At 38.5% G+C, this 24228-nt stretch overlaps 1 protein-coding gene across 9 annotated transcripts in view; it reads left to right on the top strand.

Moving 5' to 3' along the window:
* Positions 1-23508, top strand: part of CREM (cAMP responsive element modulator) — a 35823-nt gene extending 12315 nt beyond the window's left edge. For 2 of the 9 annotated variants that reach the window (XM_048289497.1, XM_048289636.1), the window contains 6 exons: positions 694-840; positions 5770-5861; positions 6004-6149; positions 12363-12506; positions 20554-20710; positions 22394-22963. In XM_048289497.1, coding sequence (XP_048145454.1) covers positions 694-840; positions 5770-5861; positions 6004-6149; positions 12363-12506; positions 20554-20710; positions 22394-22538 — 831 coding nt within the window. In that variant the 3' untranslated portion in view covers positions 22539-22963. Of the gene's footprint in view, positions 1-693; positions 841-5769; positions 5862-6003; positions 6150-12362; positions 12507-16081; positions 16190-20553; positions 20711-22393 lie in introns of those variants that run through there. The other 7 variants (XM_048289574.1, XM_048289694.1, XM_048289782.1 and 4 more) reach the window with 7 other exon arrangements.
* Positions 23509-24228: the final 720 nt, after the last annotated feature.

The following is a 24228-nucleotide window of genomic DNA, read 5'->3' as shown; positions in this document are numbered from 1 at the left end:
GCTATTCTTACAGCTGTGCTAGCCTGAAAGAAGATTCAGCTGTTCTTTATTTTTGTTGTTGTTTTGAAGCACTGATATACTCCAACTCTCTTTTTATTGATATATATAATTATGTATATTACAAGAGTCCATTAAACTAAATCAATTTACAAATCCTTGTATGGCTTTATGGGTGATTTTTTTGCTATCTGAAGAATTCTCATGTCTCTTGAGACATCCATCTGAAAAGCATATCTTCTTACCTAACAAGCAAAGCCAAACTAAAGAGGGTCTGGATTTCTTTTTCCCGGGAACATTCTGCAACATGTTGTTGCACCAACATTCCACTCCAGTGAATATGCATGTGTTTCGTTACTTTTCTTGAGGTTCTTCCTAACCTTTCTAGCAGCAGCAGATTTGGTGTGTGATGGCCAAGGGTTGGGGTTTTTTTTCATTGAAAAGAAAATACAAAGGCACTGGAGGGGAAGAAAAAAAGAATTGCAGTTTGTTAGGGTACAGCTTTCCATACCATTTGGAAAGGTACATGCTAAACTTTTACTAATAAAACTAGTTTATTTTTGTACGTGATAATTATATACATCTAAGCTATTTTAGATGTGGCAACAAAATCAGTTTGTTGTAGTGTCAGTTCTAAAAGCATTTGCTGAAGTCTTAAGGCATCTTACTTAAACATGATGATTGTAATTTTTGCAGGTTTCTGTAGCTGCTTCCAGTGCTGGAAGAGGATCTCCAGCTGTAACTCTAGTGCAGTTGCCTTCTGGTCAAACTGTTCATGTCCAGGGTGTCATTCAAGCCACACAGCCCTCAGTCATTCAGTCACCACACATGCAAGCTGTTCAGGTTAGCTTTTTTATTGTTACATTTTCATGAATATTTGGTACCTCATAACTCTTTTCCCAACCCATCTTCAGTTTCTCTTCATTCCAACCAGTGCTGCAAGATTTACTCAGATGGCACAGGAAACAGCAGGGTGAAAGGTGGCAAACATCCAACCAGCAGCAGCTCTACAAGCATTGTGTAGCAATTCCTTAATGCTTCCTGTTTATCTTATAAGAAATTGTGTTGGAACTTGTGTCTGAACTTACGCAACAGCAAATTTGTCTCATAACATGGCCTTACTTCAGTGTATCCTGCAGTTTTTCCATTTTGTTAAATTCTATGAACATAATGTTTCTAATGATACTATGAACTCATAGATTTTCAAGTATCTCCTATTTTATTATTGGAGAGGGTCTGGATGTAGTAGAAGTAAGCATATTATATCAAGTGGTTCTTTGTTTTTAGGCGCTATCAGACCCTGTTAGAGCATCTGGTATTGCTTTTTGTGGGTGTGGATATGTAGATAACAAAAATATGGGCAGCCTCAAACCAAACCTTTATGTGGCAAATGTTCACGTTTGAAGTTGCTGGAACTAGAAAACAGAGATCAGTGCAAAATGTGTAAAACTTTTCAGAGTTTTTAAAAAGTGAGAAAGGCAAGAGAGAATGAATTTGCAGTGTTTTGAAAATTGTTCAGCCTCCCACTGGTGTTTTTTTTGTAGCTAGGAAGGCCTCCCTCTGCTCTAGTTTTATTAAAAACTGCTTGGGAAATGTCAACTGAATTGCTTTTTGCAGATAGAACTGAAATTTCTGGTAAAAGATGTGATACACCTGTTATGAGGGAGGGGTTTTACCTGTGGCCAACGCAAGGCTTTTCCTTAATGTTGCAACATGTTAAGGAAAAGCCTTGCATTGTCAGTCTTCTTGAGAAGCCATCTTTAATGTTAGAGGCTTCTTAGTAACTTTCAAGTATAATATATAAAAAGACATCTATAAATATGATTTATATTAAAGAAAAAGAATAAAACCTTGATCATATAATGAGTATTTTATTGTTGAGCAGTAGGTGTAGATGATGGGACCTCAAGGTTTTGAAATCCTTGGCCACTATTGAAAGAGGTCCAGTAGATGTCAATACTTGATCAAACTTGAAGTCTGAGCAGAGTATTCAAAGTAAATACTTTTTTTAATTGGAATTCTTTCTAACTGTAATTTTCCTGAGTAACCTTTATTCAATAAACACATCAGTAATTCCCAGTTTCTGTCACTGCTTTTCTTTAAGTCAGTGTAGTCAGGATGTACATGTAAAGATAGAGGACTTTTTTCAAAGCTCAGAAGGAGAAGTTTCTCAGGAATCTCTTGCCAGCTGCTGCTGTGTCATCTTAGGGGAGTGAAAGTCAACTGTTTGTTGTATTAAGTGAACTCTGGCTGTCCTCTCTTTCCCAAAGGAATAGAACAGGAAAGTTTTGTCCCAATTAATACTGACTAGTTAGTTGCAGGATTTTGCTTTGGTTTCATCTGGATAAGAACGGCTTGAAGATGCTGCTTCATTACAGAGGGTGTTCAGCCCTTCTGTTATCCTCTTCAGTACTTCATGCTGCCACCTGGCATTTCCACCAAATCATTTGTCTTTAACTTGGTACCTTCTCTCTGCCAGACAGTGGGGAACTTGGGAAATTGTATGAGTTGAAAAAAGAAAAAAAAGAAGTTTGCTGAAGGTTGATGTTGAAGCTTGCATGACCTTTCCCTCAAACATCTGCCATTTTCAACCGGAAAGTGTTCAAAAGTTTTTCTCATAATGCTGTTGCTTTTTAGATGAAGAAATATCTGTATAGCATTCCTTATTGTTTTGATAAACGTTGTTTTATTTGTAGGAATGTTTAAAGTTCAGATTGTTATTTGACTTGCTCATCCCTGTAGTGTATCAGGTCTTGGAAAGACTAACATGAGTTTGAAGTTAAATTTGTTCAAATGCAAATGAAATTGAAATAGGTAAAGTCGAAATCTGAACAATGTCCAGGAAAAAATTACAATGGTTTCTGTTTGTTAGCGTTATGGACATGGTTGTTTGCTACTAGAGTGATCTGAAGTGTTCATTTCTCTATTTGTCATGATGAAAATTAAAGCTTTTGAAATTTCTTGCAGAAAATCTCCTCTTCCACATTGTTGTGGTTTGACACTGGCCAAATGCCAGGCACCCATGAAAGCCACTCACTCACCCTCCCCTGCTACAGCTGGGCAGAGGAGAGAAAATTTAATGAAGGCTTCATGAGTTGAGATTAGGACCAGGAAAAAACACTCCGAGGGCAAAACAGGCTCAACTTAAAGATATAAAGTGAATTTACTACTAAAAAAATCAGAGCAGGATAATGAGAAGTAAATTAAGCCCTTTAAAACACCTTTTTTCCCCCAACGCTTCCCTCCTTCCCACCCACAGCGCAGGGAGACAAATTGTGGGGGTTTTGGTCAGTTTGTCACCCAAGGTTTTCCTCTGCTGCTCAGGGAAAGGAGTCCTTCCCCTGTGAGACCGTGGGGTCCCTCCCATGGGAGAGGGATGGAGTTCAGTTGTCCATGAACTTCTCCAGCTTGGGTCCACTCTCACGAGCAGCAGTCCTCACAAAACTGCTGCAACGTGAATTCCCCCCACGGGCAAACAGTCCTCCAAAAACTGCTGCGATATGAGTCACTCTTCCACAGGGTGCAGTCCTCCAAGGACAGGCTGTTCCAACTTGGGAACAAGGCCTCTCTCTCCATGGGTCTCCCACAGGACTGCAGCCTCCTCCAGGCATCCACTCACTCTGGCATGGGCACCTTCCCCACAGGCTGTGGGTGGATCTCTGCATCCCCTATGGACCCATGGGCTGCAGGGGCACAGCTGCTGCACCATGGTCTGCACCACGGCCTGCAGAGGAGTCTTGGCTCTGGCACCTGGAGCACTTCCTCCCCCTTCTTCTTCACTGACATTGCTGTTGCCATGTTGTTTCCCTCACATGTTCTCACCTCCTCCTCTCTTCTGGCTAGAGTTGAAACTGTGCCCCCAACCTTTGTTTTGATTTCTTCTTAAATATGTTAACACAGAGGCGTTAGCCACCATTTCCAATTGGCCCAGCCTTGGCCAGTGGCATGTCCATCCTCAGAGCCATCAAGGTTTGGCTCTGCTGGACATGGTGGAAGCTTCTAGCAGCTTCTCATAGAAGCCACGTCTCTGGCCCCTCTGCTACTGAAAACCAGGCCATGCAAAACCAATACACATTAAAATGCTTAAATCTTCTTGTGATTTCCTTACCTTCTTCCTAAAGTATGTATGACTTCTCAGCTTCTTCAGACATCTTCACAAACTGGGGGAGCTGTTGGTAGCTGTTAGGGGAATGTGAAGGTTTTAAGGCAACTGAGGTCTTGTTTTCGAGCTATTTATGCTGGAACAAATAGGTTATTTATTACTCTCCATGCCCCAGCAGAATGAAAATTCTGTTTTGAGTTAGGATGCCTAACAGTCTCTTTCTTGGCTCTGCAATACTATCTTACTTCTGAAGGATTATGCCAGAGTCTTGAAGGTCGATCCATGAGCAGATTGCTGAAGGCACATTGGGAGGGAAATGTCTTTCAGGCTCTCTCTGCTGCTCAGCATTGGTCCATCCTGCAAAAGGAGGAATACAAACTTCTTGAAGCACCTGAATCTCTGCAGTCAGCTCTGATGTCTGGTTTGGAGCTATACATCTGTACACATGCAGAAGTACCTCTCACCACCTAGGTGGCAGATGTAGAGTTCTAAGGATAGGTGCTGCCTATTACCCAGCAAAATGAGGCTACATTAAATATTTTTACACAGAACTGGAATGTAATAAAATTAACAAGTGAAGAGAAAATTTCCTTCTGCAATAATGTACAGTTCCTTCAAAGTGTAGTTCTGCAGATTTGAGTTGAGGTGACCCAGGCTTGTACATTTCCAGAACCTTCCAGACAGTCATTTTCTATTGAGGTCAGGCAGGTTTTGTTTCTAGTACCAAACTCTGAGGACTAGCAGGTGCATTAATTCTAGAGCTCTTCCTTGTCTTCCTGAGCTTCCACTGCAGCCAGGTCAAACACTTGAAGCTTTCTAGTCACTTACATCATGTTTGTTCGGTGTCAGTTTTAGCAAAGTGCTTAATCTGAAACTGCAGTCTGGTCTGTCTTCATGTGAAAACGTTTTCACACTGTTTCAATTTGGAAATCTCAACACAACAATAGTTCTGAGTAGTTAAAAGAATCCAAGAAAATAATGTGTTTTCCTTGTTCAGTAATGACTTCCAGTTCTGTGTAGTAAGATGGTTGCTGATCAAGAGTGTGATTCTGCCCTAGGCCTTAATGTTGTCTTGGATAATTTTAAGAGAAGAAGAATATATGAAAATACTAAAGGTCTGAGAAAATGAGACACTGTAGTCTTGTCAGGCATTTCCAAAACTCATACAGCATTGCTAAGCAATGTCATTGTATTTATGAATGTGTTAGTAAGTGTAATAAACGTGTATATTTAAATAAAGTTATTTTCTAAATAGCTTTGGTGTGGTGTGAAGAGGCTTTTATATTGTATGCTATTATTTAAGGCACATTAGCACAATATTCTGTATTTTAGATGTTTGACCTCACTTTAAGAGCTAATTAAATTGTATAATGTTTTTATATTTAAAGAAATCTGTTTCCAGTACTTTTTCTAAGTGTCATTCACAAAAAAGTAACCTGGATTATTTTGACTTTTTTCTTTTTCAAATGGAAGATGTTATCTAAGTGGCTTTGTCTGGCTAACCTCATAATTTGTGATTTGCGTTGAAAAAAATAGTCCAAAATCACGATTGGTGATAAATAAGTCAACAAACTTCCCATATGCAAACATGGAAGGAATTTTTTTAAATATTTTGCTCTGCTATTTTTTTTTAAATGAAGTTATGAATTTCAGGAACTTTGCTATTACAGGTAGCATCGATTGCAGATGAAGCTGCACAATCAGAAGTGATAATTGATTCTCAAAAACGTAGGGAAATACTTTCAAGAAGGCCTTCATACCGGTAAGGACTTTTAATTTTGGTTTTGCTGGTTTTAAAGGCAGCTTATTTATTACAGCAAAGCTGTCTGATAAAAGTCAGTTATTTTATTTTCTTATGGGTATAGATTTTCAAGTACATAAAATTACTTGCATTTTTCTTTCAGAAAAATTTTGAATGAACTCTCATCAGATGCTCCTGCAGTAGCGAAGATTGAAGAAGAAGAGAAGTCAGAAGATGAAGGAACGCCTTCTGGTATTTCTGCAGTGGCCATGCCAACCAGCCTGTATCATACTAACACAGGGCAATACCGTATGTTTGCAAATGTACTATGTGATGATGCAGAACATACATAACACAACTTTTGTTTCTAAGAGTTACATAATGCAGTAGGGATGTCGTATTTTGATGAAGAAGAAGAGATTCTGTATTTCTAAGTAATTACTATTAATTTTTTTCTAACATGGGCATTACAGACTTTTAGTCTCTTTCTTGTAGTATTTGTAGGCTGCTAGATTTAGTCCTTCTAGAGCTTCTGTGCATTAAAATGTGGAGGTGAGGCTCAGCTGAAATGCTGACACTTTCAGGTGAATGTTTAATGATACAAATCATTGCAGTTTCAAATTCTTGTGATTTGCTATGTATTTGTGCTATTCATTATATGAAATGGCAAGTAGAGTTTTTTGAAATGTAAAGTATGAAATTACTTGTTAACTTCCAATTTTCTTTCTTAAAAGAACTATGTCTTTTTGTCTCCAGTTTTTAAGTATCCATACTTTCACTGCAGAATTAACCTAAATCATGGTTTCCAACATTTGATACTTCATCCAAATGCAAGTTAAAAGTTGCATTCACAGTTCTGTTCTATAGATTTGCTTTTGGATATTTTTATTCCTGTATTTATGGTAAAAGTGTTGCATAACTTGCACTCTATGGCTTCTTTGGACATAATCAGATATCATCTAAGAGATAACTTTATAATAACTAATTTTTAAATTATGTATTAGATAAAGCTTCACTCCTGCAGTTTGTAGGGTTTTTTCATATCTTTTCGTAAGTAGACACACTAAAGTGCAGGTATTTTTCCTTTGATATAATGACAGGAAGATTGTGTAAGAAATGTTGTGGAGTTTTTTTCCTGAAATGAGAAAACAGAGGAAGTATATTAAAACATTGCAGTGGCATATAAAAGAGGATAGAATGGCTCTCTAGTTGTATTCTGCTCACCCTTAGAATTCTGCAGTTATTTTTAATTTATGCAACTAAACTAATTACTAATGGTGAGAAGACAGAATTTGCCTGTAGTATCTATCCTTTCCTATCTGGAAAGTAATTTTGCTTGTGCCCCTAGGCTGCTTTTCTTACCCTTTCTGTAAGCTGTAGACATAAATAAATGTTTGCTTTGTGATGTCCAGTATCTGAAGTGTTCTTCTCTGTGGAAAAGAACACGGTCATCCTAAATTACAGCTATCCAGTACAGAATCTGTCATGTATTCATGTATTCTTGTATTCTAAGAACAAGTAAATATTTTTCTTCAATTTTTGAATTGTATTTTTTATTTTGCTTAGGTTTGATTAATAATGTATGTATTTGCCATTTCAAGGCTTAAAAAGAAGTGCTATAATGTTTGTGTATTACCTAGTGAGCCTGCAAACCTATAGGATTTCTATGAAATTTTAGAGTTTAGGTTTCTTGATTGTGGCTTCCTCTGGGAAGCCAGAGTTGTACTTTGACTGCAATGTCTTGCAGGAGGTGATTCTTAGGGGAATATATTTTCATTTGAACACACCTATAAACAGTAGTGACAGTGCAGTGTTTAAGTCAATAACAAAAGTCAAAGGTTTTGCTTTCTTGTTCAATCAGACATTTACCTCTGAAAATTAAGCAACAGAGAACATCACTGACAATGTGAGAACAGAATCCACAAAATTTTAATTAAATCTCATGTGTCTTAATTTAAACTTGGCTATAAGCCAAGCTTGCGAGATTTCTGTTCTTTGCTGCTTTTTCTTTGAGTAAGTTATAGTTGTAGCCTAAAACATGTGCTGTATAATTAAGGTTCTCATCATAATGGGGCATTGCTTCAAGATGGAGTGTCAGCCTTCATAGACTCTCTTGGTTTTGGCTCAAAGACTGTTTTGAGAGCTTTTTCTTCTTGGAAATAGTTTTTCTTGTCCAATTTATTAGTTCATTAATTTGATTTTTTTTTTTAAACTTCATTTTTGTAAGTTAAAATATCTTTTGCCTCAGCAAAGTCTGTGTATTTCAGTTCTGGTTAGGCCAGGTGGTAGCAAGGATGGTCATTTCCTTGTAATAAAAGGGGTCTTAATTTGGAACTTACTAAAGAGAGCTTGACTGTTGACCCCTAGTCTTTACATGTATGAAGCACAGATCTGAAGCATTTCTGAGCCATCCTGTTGGTTGCCTGTGATCCTCAGGAGCTGCTGTTAGCTAAAACCAGGAACACTGTGTGGGAATCCAGCAACTCCAGTGTTGATTTTAGACTGGACATGATGCAGAGGGTCCCTCTATGTACCTCCTTCATCTTTATGCCTCCCATCGATAGCTCTGTACTTCTGCCTGTCATTACTGTGCCTGAGGACTCCTCTCTCCCTGGCCAGCATGGGCTGCACAGGTTCTCTTGTGCAGGCACCCAGCAGTTTATGCATTAAGCTTGTGCAGTGGCCGAGGCAATGAAGAACTGGCCTTGCGGTGTCACTGTGGCCATCTGTACTGTGCCCTGGTTTAAAAGAGGTGTTATGTTACTACATTTGCTGCTTCTTTTTTTCTCTACTGTTCTCGCTATTCCTGCAAAGGAAAAGTAGTTTAGTTGAAAAGATAATTCTGACTGTGTGTTTATGTCTGGATGTCTGGGGTGACTTTTTTTTGGAAGAACTTGATAAGTAAATTTTTCTGGAAAATAAATGTATTTTTTCTGTTGGTAGCAGTGATGGCTGTTCTCTACTTACTTTTCACCAGCCAAAATGGTATGTTGCCATGGTTTCCAAATATCTTCTGCCTCTGAGCTTCTTGGCTTTGGCTTATGGAAGCAGACAGACTGACATGACCAGATGAAATGTCTTTGCCAGCTACCTCCATCAACATATGTGTGATCTTTCTGTCAGGGAAATAGGTAGTTTTGCACAAGGTGCTGTCTTGTGTAGGAGCCTTGTAGCCTCATCTGACTACACACCTACTCCATTGGCTGTAGTTCTGTCATGTTGGTTATTTAATATTGAAAAAATTAGTTCCTCACCTGTGGTAGTGGTATAATGTGCAAGAGTTGTTCATTCAGTTGGAGTGTGTGAATCAGTCTCCCCACCTGCCTGCCTCCTTGGGCATATCACGATGATCTGCATGAAAAAATGCAGGGGGAATGAAAATTATTAGTTCTTTTGCTATTTGGGTTACTTGCTATCTTCGAACAGATTTTTAACAGTTGGAGAATTAAGAAATCCATTGGGAAAGACTAACTTTAGTTCCATTTACAGTTTTGGAAGGGAAAAAGATCTGGGTTTTTTCTGGATTAGAGCTGTTGATCACACTCTGAGAGTGGTGTTGGTACTGCCTTCACTCCTACCTGGAATAGAATGGATGCCACTTACATCCATCCACCTGCATGACATTCAGCTACAGAAACTGTCCAGGAAAGTCCTGTACTCATCATAAAAGGCCCAGTTTTCAGAACTCCAGCACAATAAAGTGGGTGCAGTGGTAGAGATCAGGACAGTGAATGGGGGCACGAGCAATGTGTTGTTCTGGGAACATGGCAGGAATCAGTCCTGTGAGGGAGGCAGTTACTGAAGTTAATTCACTCTTGTTTATGAAGTACTGGATTGGGATCTGAATGAATAATTGCAGGACAGCTGTGACATAATTGTTTACCCAGGTTCACTCTGGAGCTAAGAGCTTTGTATCAATCTGTGCTGATGTTTTACTGCTTAGGAAGCCAAACTGACTGGCGTTTATGTGGTATGGTTCTGTGATGGTGTAGATGAACCATTCCTGGTGCTAACTCTGAGAGGCAGAATTTGGCTTTTTAACAGATCTTGTTGCTCTTATCCTGGACCTTGTGAAAAGTAGAGAATACAATGCTTTCCTTTTCTTGCTTTTTTCTTTTTCGTCCTGCCCCAAAATGGGACACTTTCTGCTTTGGAGGCCAGACTGAAACATTTTTCACTCTGCACCCTGCCACGCTCTTCCCTTTCTCCTTAATGCCTTATGGAGCCTGTGTGCAGTACCCAGCTAGTTCCTGTGTTACATATTCCTTATTCCAAGGGCAGGACTGGAGATCCGTGCTGAACCCTGTTTCAATATTGCAGATAAGGCTCTGAACTTAATTCAGCATGAGAGGAATTCCATGTTTTCCCCAAAAGAAGCTTATTCAGCTGTTGGGATGCGGCAATCTCAGTCTCTTTTAAGTGTTTATGTCGGAACTTGAGCTTTGAGATACCTTATTGTTGTCAAAACAGAACATTTGAAATCAGCAATCTCTAAAATTCACATAGGTATCTAACAAATGCTGTATTGAGATAAGCAGAACTGAACCTTCAAGAATGTCAAATACTGTAATCTGACAGTGAATTCAGAGGAGCTCGCAAGCCTGAATCTTTTTTTATGTCTGACTTTTGTAACATCTCAGATCACTTTAAATACAATGTTTGTAGTTTAAATATCTTTTGCAGGAGAAAAGAGTTTGTTACTCCTTGGGAATTGGGTTCTCAGCTAAAAGTTCCAGGATTGTGTTAGTTAACATAGGAGATATGGATTTGGCTGGTAAATCACTTGGTGGATAAGGAATTGACTCAAAGAGCTCCAGTCAACAGCTTGATGTTCAGGTGGAGACCAGTGATGAGCAGTGTCCTTCAGGGATCTGCTTTGGGACCAGTATTATTTATTATCTTTACTGGTTGGACACGTGGAAGGTTCAGAAAGTTTGCAGGTGACACCAGGCTAAATGATGCAGTTGATACTCAAAGCTCAATAGAGAGAAGGGATCCCATCCAAAGGGACTTTGGCAGAGTAGAGAGGTGGACCCATGCAAACTTCATGATAAGGCCAAGTGCAGAGTCCTGTGTGTGGGTCATGGCAATCCTAAATGTGGATACAGGCTGGGCAGTGAGTGAATTGAGAGGACTTGGATGTGCTGGTGGATGAAACACAGAGTATGAGCTGACAATGTGCACTTATGGCCCAGAAAGCCAACCAGATCTTGGGCTGCATCCAAAAAAGCATGGGCAGTGAATCGAGGGATGGGATTCTGCCCCTCTGCTCTGGTGAGACCCCACCTGGAGTGCTGCATCCAGCTCTGGGTTTCCAGCACAAGACAGACACGGACCTCCTTGAACAGATCCCGAGGAGGGCCATGGAGATTATTAGGGGCTGGAGGCCTTCCCTATAAAGACAGATTGACAGGTTTGGGATTGGTTAGCCTGGAGAAAAGAAGGCTCTAGGGAGACCTTGCAGTAGCCTTCCAGTACTTAAAGGGGGCCTACAGAAAAGATGGGGAGGGACTCTTTACCAGGCAGCATAGTGAACGGCTTTAAACAGAGAGGATAGACTGAGTTTAGATATTAGGGTGAAATCTTCACTTTGAAGATGGTGAGGCACTGGAACAGGTTGCCCAGAGAAGTTGTGGTGCCCCATCCCAGGAAGTGTTCAAGGCCAAGTTGGATGGGGAGGCTCTGAGCTACCTAATCTAGTGGAAGGTGCCTCTGCCCATGGCAGGGGAGTTAGAATGATTAAAAGATCTTGAAGGTCCCTTCCAACTCAAGCCATTCTATGATTCTATGACATTTCTGTGTTTAAGAAAGGCAATGCTAATTTCAAAAGGAATATACAATTAATAATGTCTGTAGGGAATTGCATTTTTTATAAATATTTGATTATGGCAAGGAATTCAATATGATTTTTTAATGGAGAAAGGATATTTGTTTTTTCATATTGCTATTACATGGAGGGAAGAACCCTACTTTGTTCTGTTTCTCTTTTTACATAAGTATTGTGCTCTTCACAACTGTGTACAACTTGGTTAAACATTCTTGTGCTAAACATTTTCTCACACTAAGGAAAGGATTGTGAGTGTCAGACAACTTTCTCTTTCTTTATCCTTATGTCCTGGTTTTTGTTTTCTAAAAGTCAATGAACAGTGCTTTTTTTTTGGTTTTTTTTAATAACTTCTACGTTAGTGTTTGAAACAACACTTTTATACGGCTAGGAGCTACTATTTTTTTCCCCATATTTAAACTATTTTAGTAGAGTTAATATTTCTGGAAACATAGAGAGAAAATGTGTTGAACACTGCTTTTTATTTGTTATGCATATGATATATACTACGCAACAGGCTTTATATTTGTGGAAATCAGTACTAATATTACCTAAGTTTTATCATAGAATTGATCTTTAAGCAAGGAGAGGACCAGGAGTCCTATAAGACAATGTTTATTTCATGTTTCTTAGCATGTGTTATGTCTTTCTGTTGCCTAACTTAATCTTTTTTTTTTGTTGTTGTTTTTTCTGTTTAGTTACCATATCTCATGGTGGTACAATTCAGACTGTGACAAATTCAGGAGCTCCTCAGCCAGGTGCTACCATTGTGCAATATGCAGCACAGTCATCTGATGGCACACAACAGTTTTTTGTTCCTGGAAGCCAAGTTGTTGTTCAAGGTATATTTTATTAGTCTACTCCATTTTACTTTTTTCATATTAAACAATTTTTCTTAAAAGGTTTTTTATTTTGTGTTGACATTATTGCATTATTAGGTAAAATGCGCATAGCAAGATGAAAGACATTCTTAGGAGGGGATTCAGGTTCTCTGCTTAGTAAGGCAGCTACTATGTTTGGTTAAAATGAATGAAATAGCAGTATAACATCACTTTCTGCTTTGGAGTCTCTTGTCCAGATTTTGAGAGATATGTTAAATTGGAATAAAGGTGCTCTTACAGATTGGTGAGATACTGAAGGTGCACTGCATTTAATATATGAAACTAATTTGTTTTTTTCAGCAGTTAATGTTAATAAAACACAAATTCTTAAGATTTTTGGCTATGTTGAGGGCAGAATTTCCTTGCAACTTATGGCTCTTGCAGTTACTAGAAAGCAGATCCTTTACTGAGGCTAGTGTTCTCACAGGGGAACACTTTGATGGTCCTATAAAATGCACACATGAATTGAACTGTGAATAGTGAATTCTTGAGCCTTACTGTAGTTTATGCAGGATTATTTTTCTTTCCACTGTTCCCAGCCTTTTGGTAATGCTGAGGATGTTGGAGAACCAAAGGAGTCTTGGATTCTTACCTATATCAGGGGATTTGGGTTATGTGATGAAAATCTTTGAAAATGGGTATGGAGACACTAAATTAATAGCTATGGAGGATATACAGAATTTAAAAAAATAATTATTTTATTGACACAGAGAAGTAGGGAGGGAGGGCTGTATGAATACTTTAGTAAGCCAAAAGAGCTATCTGAAATAAGCCATGAGAAGAGCTAGGAAGGATTTAGGTATGTATCGATAGAGTGGATGAGAGTCATCAAATAAATGCTGAAATATATTGTCATCACAAGACTTTCCAGAAGCATTTCAAGGAAATTTTAAGACTATTAGATGAAAAAACCTTAGCCAAATATTAGTTTTTATTGTTCAGAGAGTATTGTTACAACTTCCCTAAATGTTATTATGAATACATTCTTAACAAAGCCTTAAGACCCAAATTTGGCTGTCCTCCAAACCAATTTCCCACTCTGGTACTACAAGTTTTTCTGAGTATGAGTCTAATATGTTTTCTGTGCGTGTGCCTATACATCCCTTAAATCAGAGGCTGCCTCCATCTCTCCAGGTTGACTGTGGTATTTTATAGGTCTTGCTTTGATTCTTCGGAGCTTTGGGGTCAGGAGCAGAAAGAATAACTCCTCAGCTGCTTCCTAAAACTTTCCAAGTCTGTGAAGAAGCAGAGCATTTGAGGATTTTACCTGGCAGCACTTCAGTCCTTGGAAATTCCATTTGGCTGACTTTCCTTTACAGACTCTCCATTACAGAACTGTTCTCTGACAGGGCTACTCAGTCTCAGCAATGGGCTCTACAAGATGGAATTGCCCATTAAGTGTCGTGCCTGTGATGGAAACTTTCAAAATGGATTCAGAGACAGCTACTGAATAGCTTCTATATCATGTTTCTGGAAGCATCTAGATACTTTTAATTAAATTGATTTGTTCTCTGTCCACGCTCAGAGAAATTTATTTCCTGGAATTCTCTGTTCCTTTGGTTCAAAGTCCGGTGCTTAATGAGCCCTCATAGCTGTTAACACTGAAGAAAAATGCTACCTAACGTATACAGGGAGAAGTACAAAGCAAACAGTAAGCAAGCATGAACTTGGAGATGATGGGAAGATAAAAGGCTTCAACTTACTCTACATGCTATTGATACTGGAAAATCTTTTAAAAAACCAAAAAAAACCTCTTTGAGGTGTATAAAAATAGTGTGAAAGCACTTGAAGATGTTTACAGTAGTAAAATTGTATGTAGTCAGCAAACGTGAGTTAATCAGGATGGAGTGAGACAGTGGAATTAGTTGAATATACAAGTGTCTGAAATGTCCTTACTACAGGTCATCTTGCCTGTGCTAAAAAGTTTGTAGGAATATAGGTTATGAAGATTTATCATTTAAGTACATTTTGTAGTTGACTGAACACCTAATATTGTGATAGCACAGATAATAATAGAAAAAATAGTCTGCTTACTAATCTTACCACTTACATATATTTTTATAATGATTTTGGGTAGGCTGCATATGATTTTTTTTCTTAATCATAGAAGAAAAGACTATAATAAATACCTGGAAAAAGAAAAGATCTGTTTCAGATTCTGTTTCAGAATCTTTCAGATAGCATATGTATTGATACTTTTTTCTAAAGTATTTGTTGATGAATCTCATGTAATAATAGATAAGATCACATAAACCATGTGCTTGATATTTCCTGATAACCTGTGGTGCGGAAAAATATTAGGATAAAAGTGCCAAAGGTGTTGGTCCAATTGAGTGTCATTGCATTTGCTACAAATTTACATTTGTAGGTGAAATAAGAGGCAGTTCTAGTGTCTGGACAGTTTCCAAATACATTAAGGGTTAAGGATTGTTTTGCTAGCTGAAGAAGGAAGTGTTTGACTATTAGTGAAAATGAGTGTAGAAAAGTTACATAAAAAATCATTGTGTTGGGGTCTATTACATGTGAAATGTGTGTTTTCATTACATTGTTAGTGATATTTGAAATCTGTGGCTTGAATTTCTTGTGCTTTAGTTCTGATCTTCTGTACATATGATCCTGAAGTGGTCCTGTGATCACAGAACACTCCTTTTGCATTGATGCTTCCACGGCTGCCATCCAGCACAGTTTCGCAGTTGATGAATTACCAGTCTGAATTTGTTTATTACAGACGGAGGACCTTAGAAGTTTGCTGTGCCCTGCGTACAGACCAGTGCTTGGACTCCTGGTCTGAAAGTAATTTCGTTTAAATTGATGTAAATAAGGAGCAACTCTCTTAGAGCTGAGTTGTTTATTTTAATTTATATTTTAAAACTAAGTCAACCAGGTCTCTTGGACATATTTTCAAAAAGGAGGGAAGGGGGAAGAGGTTGCCCTTACCCAGAGTTACTGTTCTGCCTGTTACAGCTTCTGAAATCACTAGCGTTAGGCTGACTTACTTTGTTGGAGTATTTCTTAATAATTTCTGAAGCTTTTAACTGAAATTAAATGAGTGGGTTGTGGGTTTCCCTGCAAAGCAAGGAGCTCTAGCCTTTCATTTACCTATTTGTTACAGCTTATTAAGTTTTCCTGTCTTGCATGTCTGTCCAACAGAGTTCTCTGCCTTTTAGTGGAACTGTTCCAATGAAAACAGCTGCATGTTTAAAATTACCTTATTTTCTATCCAATCATGACTTTATAATTTGGATTCATTCATGAATGCTAGAGCCACATTTTAATTTCTGTCAGTCAGTCTGTGAATTTTCAGGTCTTTCTTAACAGCTTGCTTTGTGGTGAGTGCTTTCTGTAGCTTTATGAATAATTCAGGAAAAAAGAACAAAGCTAGGATTATAGCAATATGGAAGAGGGAAAAAAAAGCAGGTTTACTGCAAAAGGAATTCTTTGGGCTGCAGTTTCAGTGAGCTGTTCCAGCGATGGAGCATATTAATGACAGTGGTAAGCAAGTGATGTCATTGTGATGTCAGTGCTCTTGCTTGTAATCCTGCACATGCTTGGTAGTTTGGAACAGTTCATGCTGTGCTCTGGTAGAGGAACAGCAGAATCGTGTGTGCAGAAGTTGATCATGGCTGTTACAGGAGATGAAACAGGTAAAAATTTTGTTAGCCTTTGACATGGTATTTTTGTATGTCTGTGCAGTGTTTAGTTAATATTTGTGACATTTTCTTTTGAACCTGTTGCTGTAATTCTTTCATCTCTCTAAAGTCATACAGATAGCTCCTAATTCTATCTACTTAGTGTAGGATTCCAGGGCAATTTTAACAGTTTCATTTGGGGGAAAAAAAACAAAAAATCACTGTTAATGCATGAGTTCTTGCACAGATTGATTCAGATAACTAATCTTTATTATTTGATGCAGGATTTTTCTGAAAACAATCCACCACTCTACTTTTGCATTTCTCTTTATTGTGGTGATAGTTCATATATGTTACTATGTTTATAATTGCTTTTTGTTTTGTAAAAATGACAGCTGGCTTTGTTACTGAGCAATAAACCCTACAAATTTGATAGCCATGGGCTTAAGCCCAGCTGTACAGGAATTGTTTCAGCAGTGCAAATCAACCCTATGCTTCCATTATTAAAAAAACACTGAATGGAAACAAATTTGAGGGCAATAATTGAAGTATTGTTACGCCTGCTTGTTTTGTCCTCCTCTGTTAAAATGGTCTGTTCCTCAGCTAATTGAGTTCAAAAGGCTGACGTCATTAGATTTCCTGGAATCGTGTTGCAGTAGGGAACTGGAAAAGTTAAACTCCAAACAAGATACACATTGACGTCAGCTCCAAGTCATGCTGCGATTTAGTCAGTTCCTTTCTGCCTCGTCAATTGCCTCCGGCAGCTCGGTAACAGTAACTACTTCCCTGCCGGCTCCTACGTGCTGCTGCTCAGAGCGGGCACACGTTGTTTCATTAATTCAAAGATAAATATCTTCTCCAGGTCGATGCTTTTAATGCTCAAAGAGATCGTAAGTCATGCCTTGTGTAGCCAGTTCAGTGGTGAAGTTAAAAACCTTTTGATAATCAAGTCCCACCATTATGACTCACAGAGGGGGAGAACAGGCATCCAAATACATTGGGCATTTTTTTCTCCTGGATAGTCACTGAAAGAGCTCGAGTGCAGGGATGCTCTCTAGTGTTCAGCAAGTTACTTTTTCCAAGAGGTGGTTGCTTTATAAATTTATTTTTTTAAAAACGCAGTTCGGTTTTTTTTCACTAGTTGGTTTTTTTGGCTTCCTGTTAATAATCTTCTTTTTGTGAATCTCAACTGAAAGCTTCAGGTCTTCAGTGACTTTTTACTCCCTTGCATTTTATGGAGTTAAAAAAAAAAATTACCTGGGGCGGTGTGTTAGGGAAAGGTACCACCTCCAGGTTTGTTGCTTTGTTAACGGTCTCAGTTCTACTTCTGGTACCTTAGGAATTACATTAAACCTTTGTGAAGTGTCATTAGAAACGGCCACAGAAGTTTGTCAGTCTGGATGAGGTGTGTGTGACATTTGTCTCAGATGCTGAAATGGAAGGTATGCTTCACTGTAATATAGAGACATAACTAGGCTTAAGATAACTTTGAAAAAAATTAAGTTTATCCCACTCTGTTTAAAGCCTGTTTTGTCTTTCCAAAGGTATTTTTCTGGGGAAATCAGTTACATTGTAATTTCTTGAGATAATGTACGAAACATTTTTCAGTCTGAAATATTTTTTTGCAATGCTGTGTCATAAAACATACATTACTGCACACCTAAAAGATACTTTGTCAATGCTATGCTATGCATTTTTCTTGTTTTTAAACAGTGGTGTCTGAATTTGCAGGGTCTCTACCACCGGAATGGTTATTTATCTGTGTTCCTGTGCTGGCAGGTTTATGAGTGAGACAACTGTCAGGCAGAGACTGCCACTACTGGGATCTGCTCAGATTAGAATACTTACCAGTGGTGTTTGCTGATCCCAGCTGAGATAGGGACTTGCTTTTGTTAAGTCTTGCTGCAGGTACATGATCACACTGAGTCCTCATCACAAAAGCTGCAGTAAGTCCTGTTTGCTGCCATCTGAGTATAAATCAGACACAGACAACAAAGTAGTTGGTCTTGCCAGGCTGAGGTGATCTGGACTGTGGAGCTTTCCCTGTGACTTGATCTACAAAATGGTTTGCTTGGATTTCTAGTTCTTTGTGTCTAAGGCAACCTAAGATAACATCTCTTTAATACCTAGTGATGAGAGAGAAAAAGGTAGTTCTTACCATAGTCTGTAAGATGTATGTAATGTGGCCAGCATAAAGATGAGCCTGAAGAGTTCCTAAAATTCCATTTTTATAAATAGTGAGCTGCAGTATCATTCCATTGACATGACTGGGACTGCTAAGAAATGTGGAGAATTTAGAGGGTTAAGCAATTGCCCTGTAGATGTACAAGATGACCAAGCCCTGTGTTCATGGCAGCTGCCTGTCAGTGCTCACAGGGCTGTTCTGGGCTGATTTCTCCCTCCCTCCCACATCCCCAGGGGATTATCCAGGTCAGTTCACTGGTCCAGTTCATCTTGTAATTCCACAAACACTTCTACCCGCAGGACTTCGAGAGGGGGGAGGTGCACAGGGTTTAAGCTGATAATGATTTCAGGACATGGCTGTGGAATTGTAGTCTAAACACAACTCGATTCTATTTTTTTGTTTTGAATTAGTGAAGCAATTGCATTAATATTGTAAGAATAGTATATTTTTATTAAGTTCAATTTTTCCCTCTATAGTTAACTGATGTTTCTTAACTGCTCAACCTGCCAGCCTCCTCAAGATGTTCTTGTCTACATTTTATTTTTCCCAGTTGTCCTACTTTCTGCTGGGATAGAGTTAATTTTCTTCCTATTAGCTGGTACAGTGCTGTGTTTTGGATTTAGGGTGAGAGAGATATTGATAGTACACTCGTGGTTTAGTTGTTGCTCACAAGTATTTGCACTAAGTCAAGGACTTTCCAGCTTCTCATGCTCTGCCAGTGAGTTAGGGTGGGGATGCACACAATTTGCAAGGGATCATAGCCAGAGCAGCTGACTCCAGATAGCCAGAGGGATATTCCATACCATAAGGCATCATGCTCAGCATATAAACAGTAGGGAAAGCTGGCCTGGGGACTGCTGCTCAGGAACAAGCTGGGCATCAGTTGGTGAGTGGTGAACAATTGTTTTTAACTTGCATCAGTTGTTTTTCTTGGGTTTATTTCTCTTTCTTTTTGTTATTTTCCTTTTCATTATATTTATTATTTTATTTTATTTTATTTCCATTATCAAACTGTTCTCATTTCAGCCTATGAGTTTTCTTACCTCATCCTACTGGGGAGGGGTGTGGGTGGAGTGAACAAGTGGCTAAGTGGCGCTTAGTTGCAGGCTGGGGTTAAACTGTGACACATGTTTTTCCATTATTTGAATAATGCTTTAAAGAATTAAAGTATAAACTAAGTATAATATAATAGCCTCTGAAACATCAGCTATATTCAGTTGCTTTAATGACAAAATTTGAAGTTTTGTTATATCATAATATAAAATATTCATGGAAAGGAATAGGTAAATACTTGCTTAGAATTTAAAGAGGAATATATTTTTTGTTTGCTTTTGTTTTCTGTCAGACAAGACACAAATACTTAGGACTTCCCCACTGCTTTTAAGTTGAGGTACATCATGTAGGGACAAATATGTCCAAAACAAAGAAATGATGTGAAACTGTCAGAAAGGTGTTGGTTTCAAGTCACATCAGCTCGGCATTTAGCTTGGGGAGAGCACAAAACTGCTAAGCTCAGGAGCTGAATTTGAACTTTTGCCCTCTGATTTACTGTGTGGCTACACCCCTTCCTGTGCAACCGCTGCTGCCTCCTCTTGCCTGTTAATGCTGCAGCATCCTATGTGTGGTCCTCTTGCCCAGGGAACAAATGCCTTTACATCCTGAGCACTTACCTGTTCCTTTTTGCTGTAGCAACAGCAGCTCTCACTGGTTATCCAAGGGTTGCCAAACTGCTGTTGTAAGAGGAGGAGGGGCTGTAAAGCTGGTACTGTTGCTATCACAAGGAAGGAGGAGAAAGTTGTCTTCTGAAGCAAATTGAGTCCTGTACAGGGAGAACAGGGTAGCATATAAACCTCAGTGGCTGCAACAGCAGGACCCTCTTTTTGTGGGATTGTGCAAACAGGAAGTAAGTGTGAATGCTTGAACTGTTCCTCAGACAGCTTTCCACATGTCGTCTGAAGAGAGCCATGTGGAAACTTTCAGTCTGGCTGGCTAGTGGGGCCACATGCTAGAGCAATTCAGATATTTTATAGTGTGGAAATAAATGCTATTAAGATAAAAAGTGTAGTTGTGCCATTATAGACCTGTGAAATAATTTATGTATCTGGGATCCTGAGTAAATCATTTTCAGAAATCTGTTATTTTCAGATATACCTCTTTTTTGCCATAAATTTCAAAATATGTTTCTTTCATACAGCTGCCACTGGAGACATGCCAGCTTACCAGATTCGAACTCCCACTACTACCTTACCTCAGGGAGTGGTTATGGCAGCCTCGCCAGGGACTTTGCATAGCCCCCAGCAAATGGCAGAAGAGGCAACACGCAAGAGAGAGCTGAGACTTTTGAAAAATAGGTAAGACTATATAATAATTCATAGCCAGTGTTGCAAACCACCACCCCCCCCAACCCCCCTGAACATTATAATGAAGTTTTCTTCTTAAGGTCATGAGCACTGCCTGTAACTGATGAAGGGAAGGCAGGGTATTCTTTATCAGTCATCCCATGTCCTGCTAGTATAGAGTATTGGTCGTTAACTCTGAAAGGTTAGAGTTGACCTTATACCCATGGATTTTTAGTTTGAAAATATTAGGGTAATTCAGAAATCAGTATCAGACAATTTTTGTGATGCTCTAGAGTTATACTTTCTGTTGAATTTTAATTCCCCTCCTCTCCCATTACTGACAGTAAAATGACCAGAAGGGGCTTTTTCATTTTAAAACATCCTAGCAAAGAATTGGTTAGGAAAATAGCTGAGAATCTCATTAGCAGCTGTCCATTAATGATGCTGTGAAGAGGACTTATTCAAAGATGGAATGATAATTATAGACTTTCCTAAGTACTTGGCTACTGGGATGAGATACTTTGCAGTGCCCCTGTCATTTTGTGAGGCATACTGTGTGAAGTTGCTGTATAGTTTTTAATTAGTTGTCATGGACTTGACTGAATGTTGTAAATGTCAGTCTTTCTCTGTGCATTCTTCTTGCTATTCTTAGGGCAGTCTGTCTTTTTCAAATGTGTAACCGCCTCTATCATTGGCAGATTAATTGTAGAAATAGTCTGCTCTGCAGATCTCTAATACACTGCTTAACCGCTTGTCTTATGATTGAATTAATGGTATTGCTTTGCTCTCATGCCTGTCCTTTATCTTAAATTACTCATGAGGATCACTGCATTGTTGTGCCTCCCTTTTGTTTCTTCTCCAGTTTTAAAACTAGTGCTTATGATGTAGCTCATAATTTGCTGGAATGTTAGCTTCTCACAGTTTGATAGTTTATCATGTTCCAAGGTACTAAAGGAGGACTCCCAGTACTCCTAATATTTCTTCTGGAATTGAATGCTCGTTTAGTCACATACTTCTGAAAACACTACCCAAAGTGTTTAGCTCCAATATAAGAGACTTTTGAGCAGAACTACGAGGATGGCTTCAGGCTATTATTTGCTAGCAACAAAAAACACAGACTTGTGTGGCTGAAATGTGCTCAGGCAGCCAGTTCTAAAATGCTAATAAATTGTATTTGTTTGGACTTAAAATGTACTGTACATTGTTACAATGTGCTGTAAGTTTCTATCTTAATGTATGCTTGGCACGTAGTTTTTTATCTGAAGAGAGTAGTGTTTGTGTTTCTGAAAGTATATTCTCTGGGTTTGGTTTTAAGATTTTGATGGCAGAAAACAATGCTCCCAATAAACACACAAAATAACTGGAAGAAGAAATGCTGCTTTCCCTCCTAATGTTTAGTACAATTCAAGTCAATAACACTATCATTTACTCTCTGTTTTTCTCAGTTCTTCTGTGTATTGGTTCCATCTTTGTATTTGGTGATGCTGAATGTGTTTCAAGTTCTAGTTATTTTGGATTATATTTTAACTATGTTACTGCTTTTGGCTGTTATCTGATGCTCTGTTTGTGCAATCCAGCAGTTGGTGTGGTTGTTGTTCTTATTGTGGAACCACAGGGATTGTAGGTAATTGCATTTATCCAGTCTTTGCCATATTGTGGCTGTTCCTGTAGTCATTTGCCTTGTATTGGTTCCAGGGAAGCTGCCAGAGAATGTCGCAGAAAGAAGAAAGAATATGTCAAATGTCTTGAAAATCGTGTGGCTGTGCTTGAAAACCAAAACAAGACTCTCATTGAGGAACTCAAGGCCCTCAAAGATCTTTATTGTCATAAAGCAGAATAACTGTCTTTCATTTGGACCTCCTTTATTATGAACTTTAATCAAGGCATGAGAGGAAGCAATTCTACAGATTGCCATATGAACTTGAGAAAGAGACACTTGAGGCCCTTGTGGAACCCAGTTTTGCTTAATGTTTTCAGACTGATTTGGGAGATATTCCAAAATTTGGAATTCTGTCATAGTCTCCATACTCTGCTGAGCTTTCTAATGGCATGCAAATGGCTTTTTTGTTTGCACTTTTTACTTCTGCTTTTTGCAGGGAAGCTGCTAAAGAATGTCGACGTCGGAAGAAAGAATACATAAAATGTCTGGAGAGTCGTGTTGCAGTGCTAGAAGTTCAGAACAAGAAACTTATACAGGAGCTTGAAACCCTAAAAGACATTTGCTCTTCCAAAACAGATTAGTAAAAATATTTATTATACTGTGAACTAAGATATGTCCAGTTGCTTTGTAAGACAATACATAGCCAACATGGCTTACGGCTTTCTCTTTGTGTCATTTATAATATATTCCTACTCCTAACATTCCTGAATGCTTTCCTGCTTTTTGTCAATTCATAGCTCTAATTTCAGGTTTTTCATGCACCATCCCTCTGTCTCCCAAGGAGCCAAATGTTAAAAAATATAACAAAGTAAAAAAGCGCATAGTTTCTAAGAGCTGTTTCTTTGCCATATATTTACATACTACTTTTTACATGTTACTGAGTGTCCTGCACATTCAAAATATTTTGCAATTGTTTTAGATGAATCATAAAGATAATGCATCCAGTAATACAAGAAAATCAAACAACCCAAGGTATCTCAGGAAAGAGTTTATAAAAGAATGTTATGATTATATGTATGTACTAGCATACTAGTCTACAGATGATTTTATGGCATATTTTTATATTAGTTGCTTTGTGGAAAAAAGTATTGTATTGCTGTCACTGAGTGCCATGGTTAAAGTTAGTTTTTAATAGAACCATGTTGTTTAACCTGTGTAGTGTCTGATTTCCTTTTAAAACCTGGTCGAGATGCTTTAAAATCCATGAGTATCTGAAGAAAGACAAAGGGAAAAAGCACACGTAAGCTCATGACATGATGCTAAGTATATTGTAAATACCTGTAAGAAGCTCTCTGTTATATGGCTGCTATTATCTTATTCATTGGAGGTCTATATATCAAAATTTAAATTTTCATCCTGAATACTTAACATTCTAGATCCTGTACACCTGTGGACAGTTGCCTGTAGTGAAGATTGATGGTGCAGTTCTTTCCACAATTTCAGCAAACTACAGAGTGGTGGTCAAGGTGTCCTAAAGAAGGAAACTTTCCAATAAACAGTAACTATTTGCTGATTCACTGGGTTCTGGAGTAGACTGTAGATGAGAGCTGAAGATTTTTAAAATAAACCCATGTTTAAATCAGATTACAGCTCTTGTAAATGCAGTATGTGCCAACTTTCCGTTGTGCTTTGAAAAAACTAGTGTATATGGAAAGTTGCTTCTGGGTACTTTTTAAATTCAGGAGTGATCTAATTGTTTGGCCAGTACAGTCTATGAGCAGAGCGTTGGGGAGCTTTGCACTGCATAAGAGCACCACTGCCTTACTGATGTGGTAGGAAGAAAGGCCTGGTTCCTACTTAAATGGCTTTACTGAGGGGGGTGTGTGTGTGTGGAAGGGGAGGAGGGATGGAATCATACTGAAGTCATTGA

The sequence above is a fragment of the Corvus hawaiiensis genome, chromosome 1, assembly GCF_020740725.1.
Source record: "Corvus hawaiiensis isolate bCorHaw1 chromosome 1, bCorHaw1.pri.cur, whole genome shotgun sequence".
NCBI classification, from domain to species: Eukaryota; Metazoa; Chordata; class Aves; order Passeriformes; family Corvidae; genus Corvus; species Corvus hawaiiensis.
The sequence above is the reverse complement of the archived record's forward strand: the minus strand, read 5'-3'. Positions and strand labels throughout refer to the sequence as shown.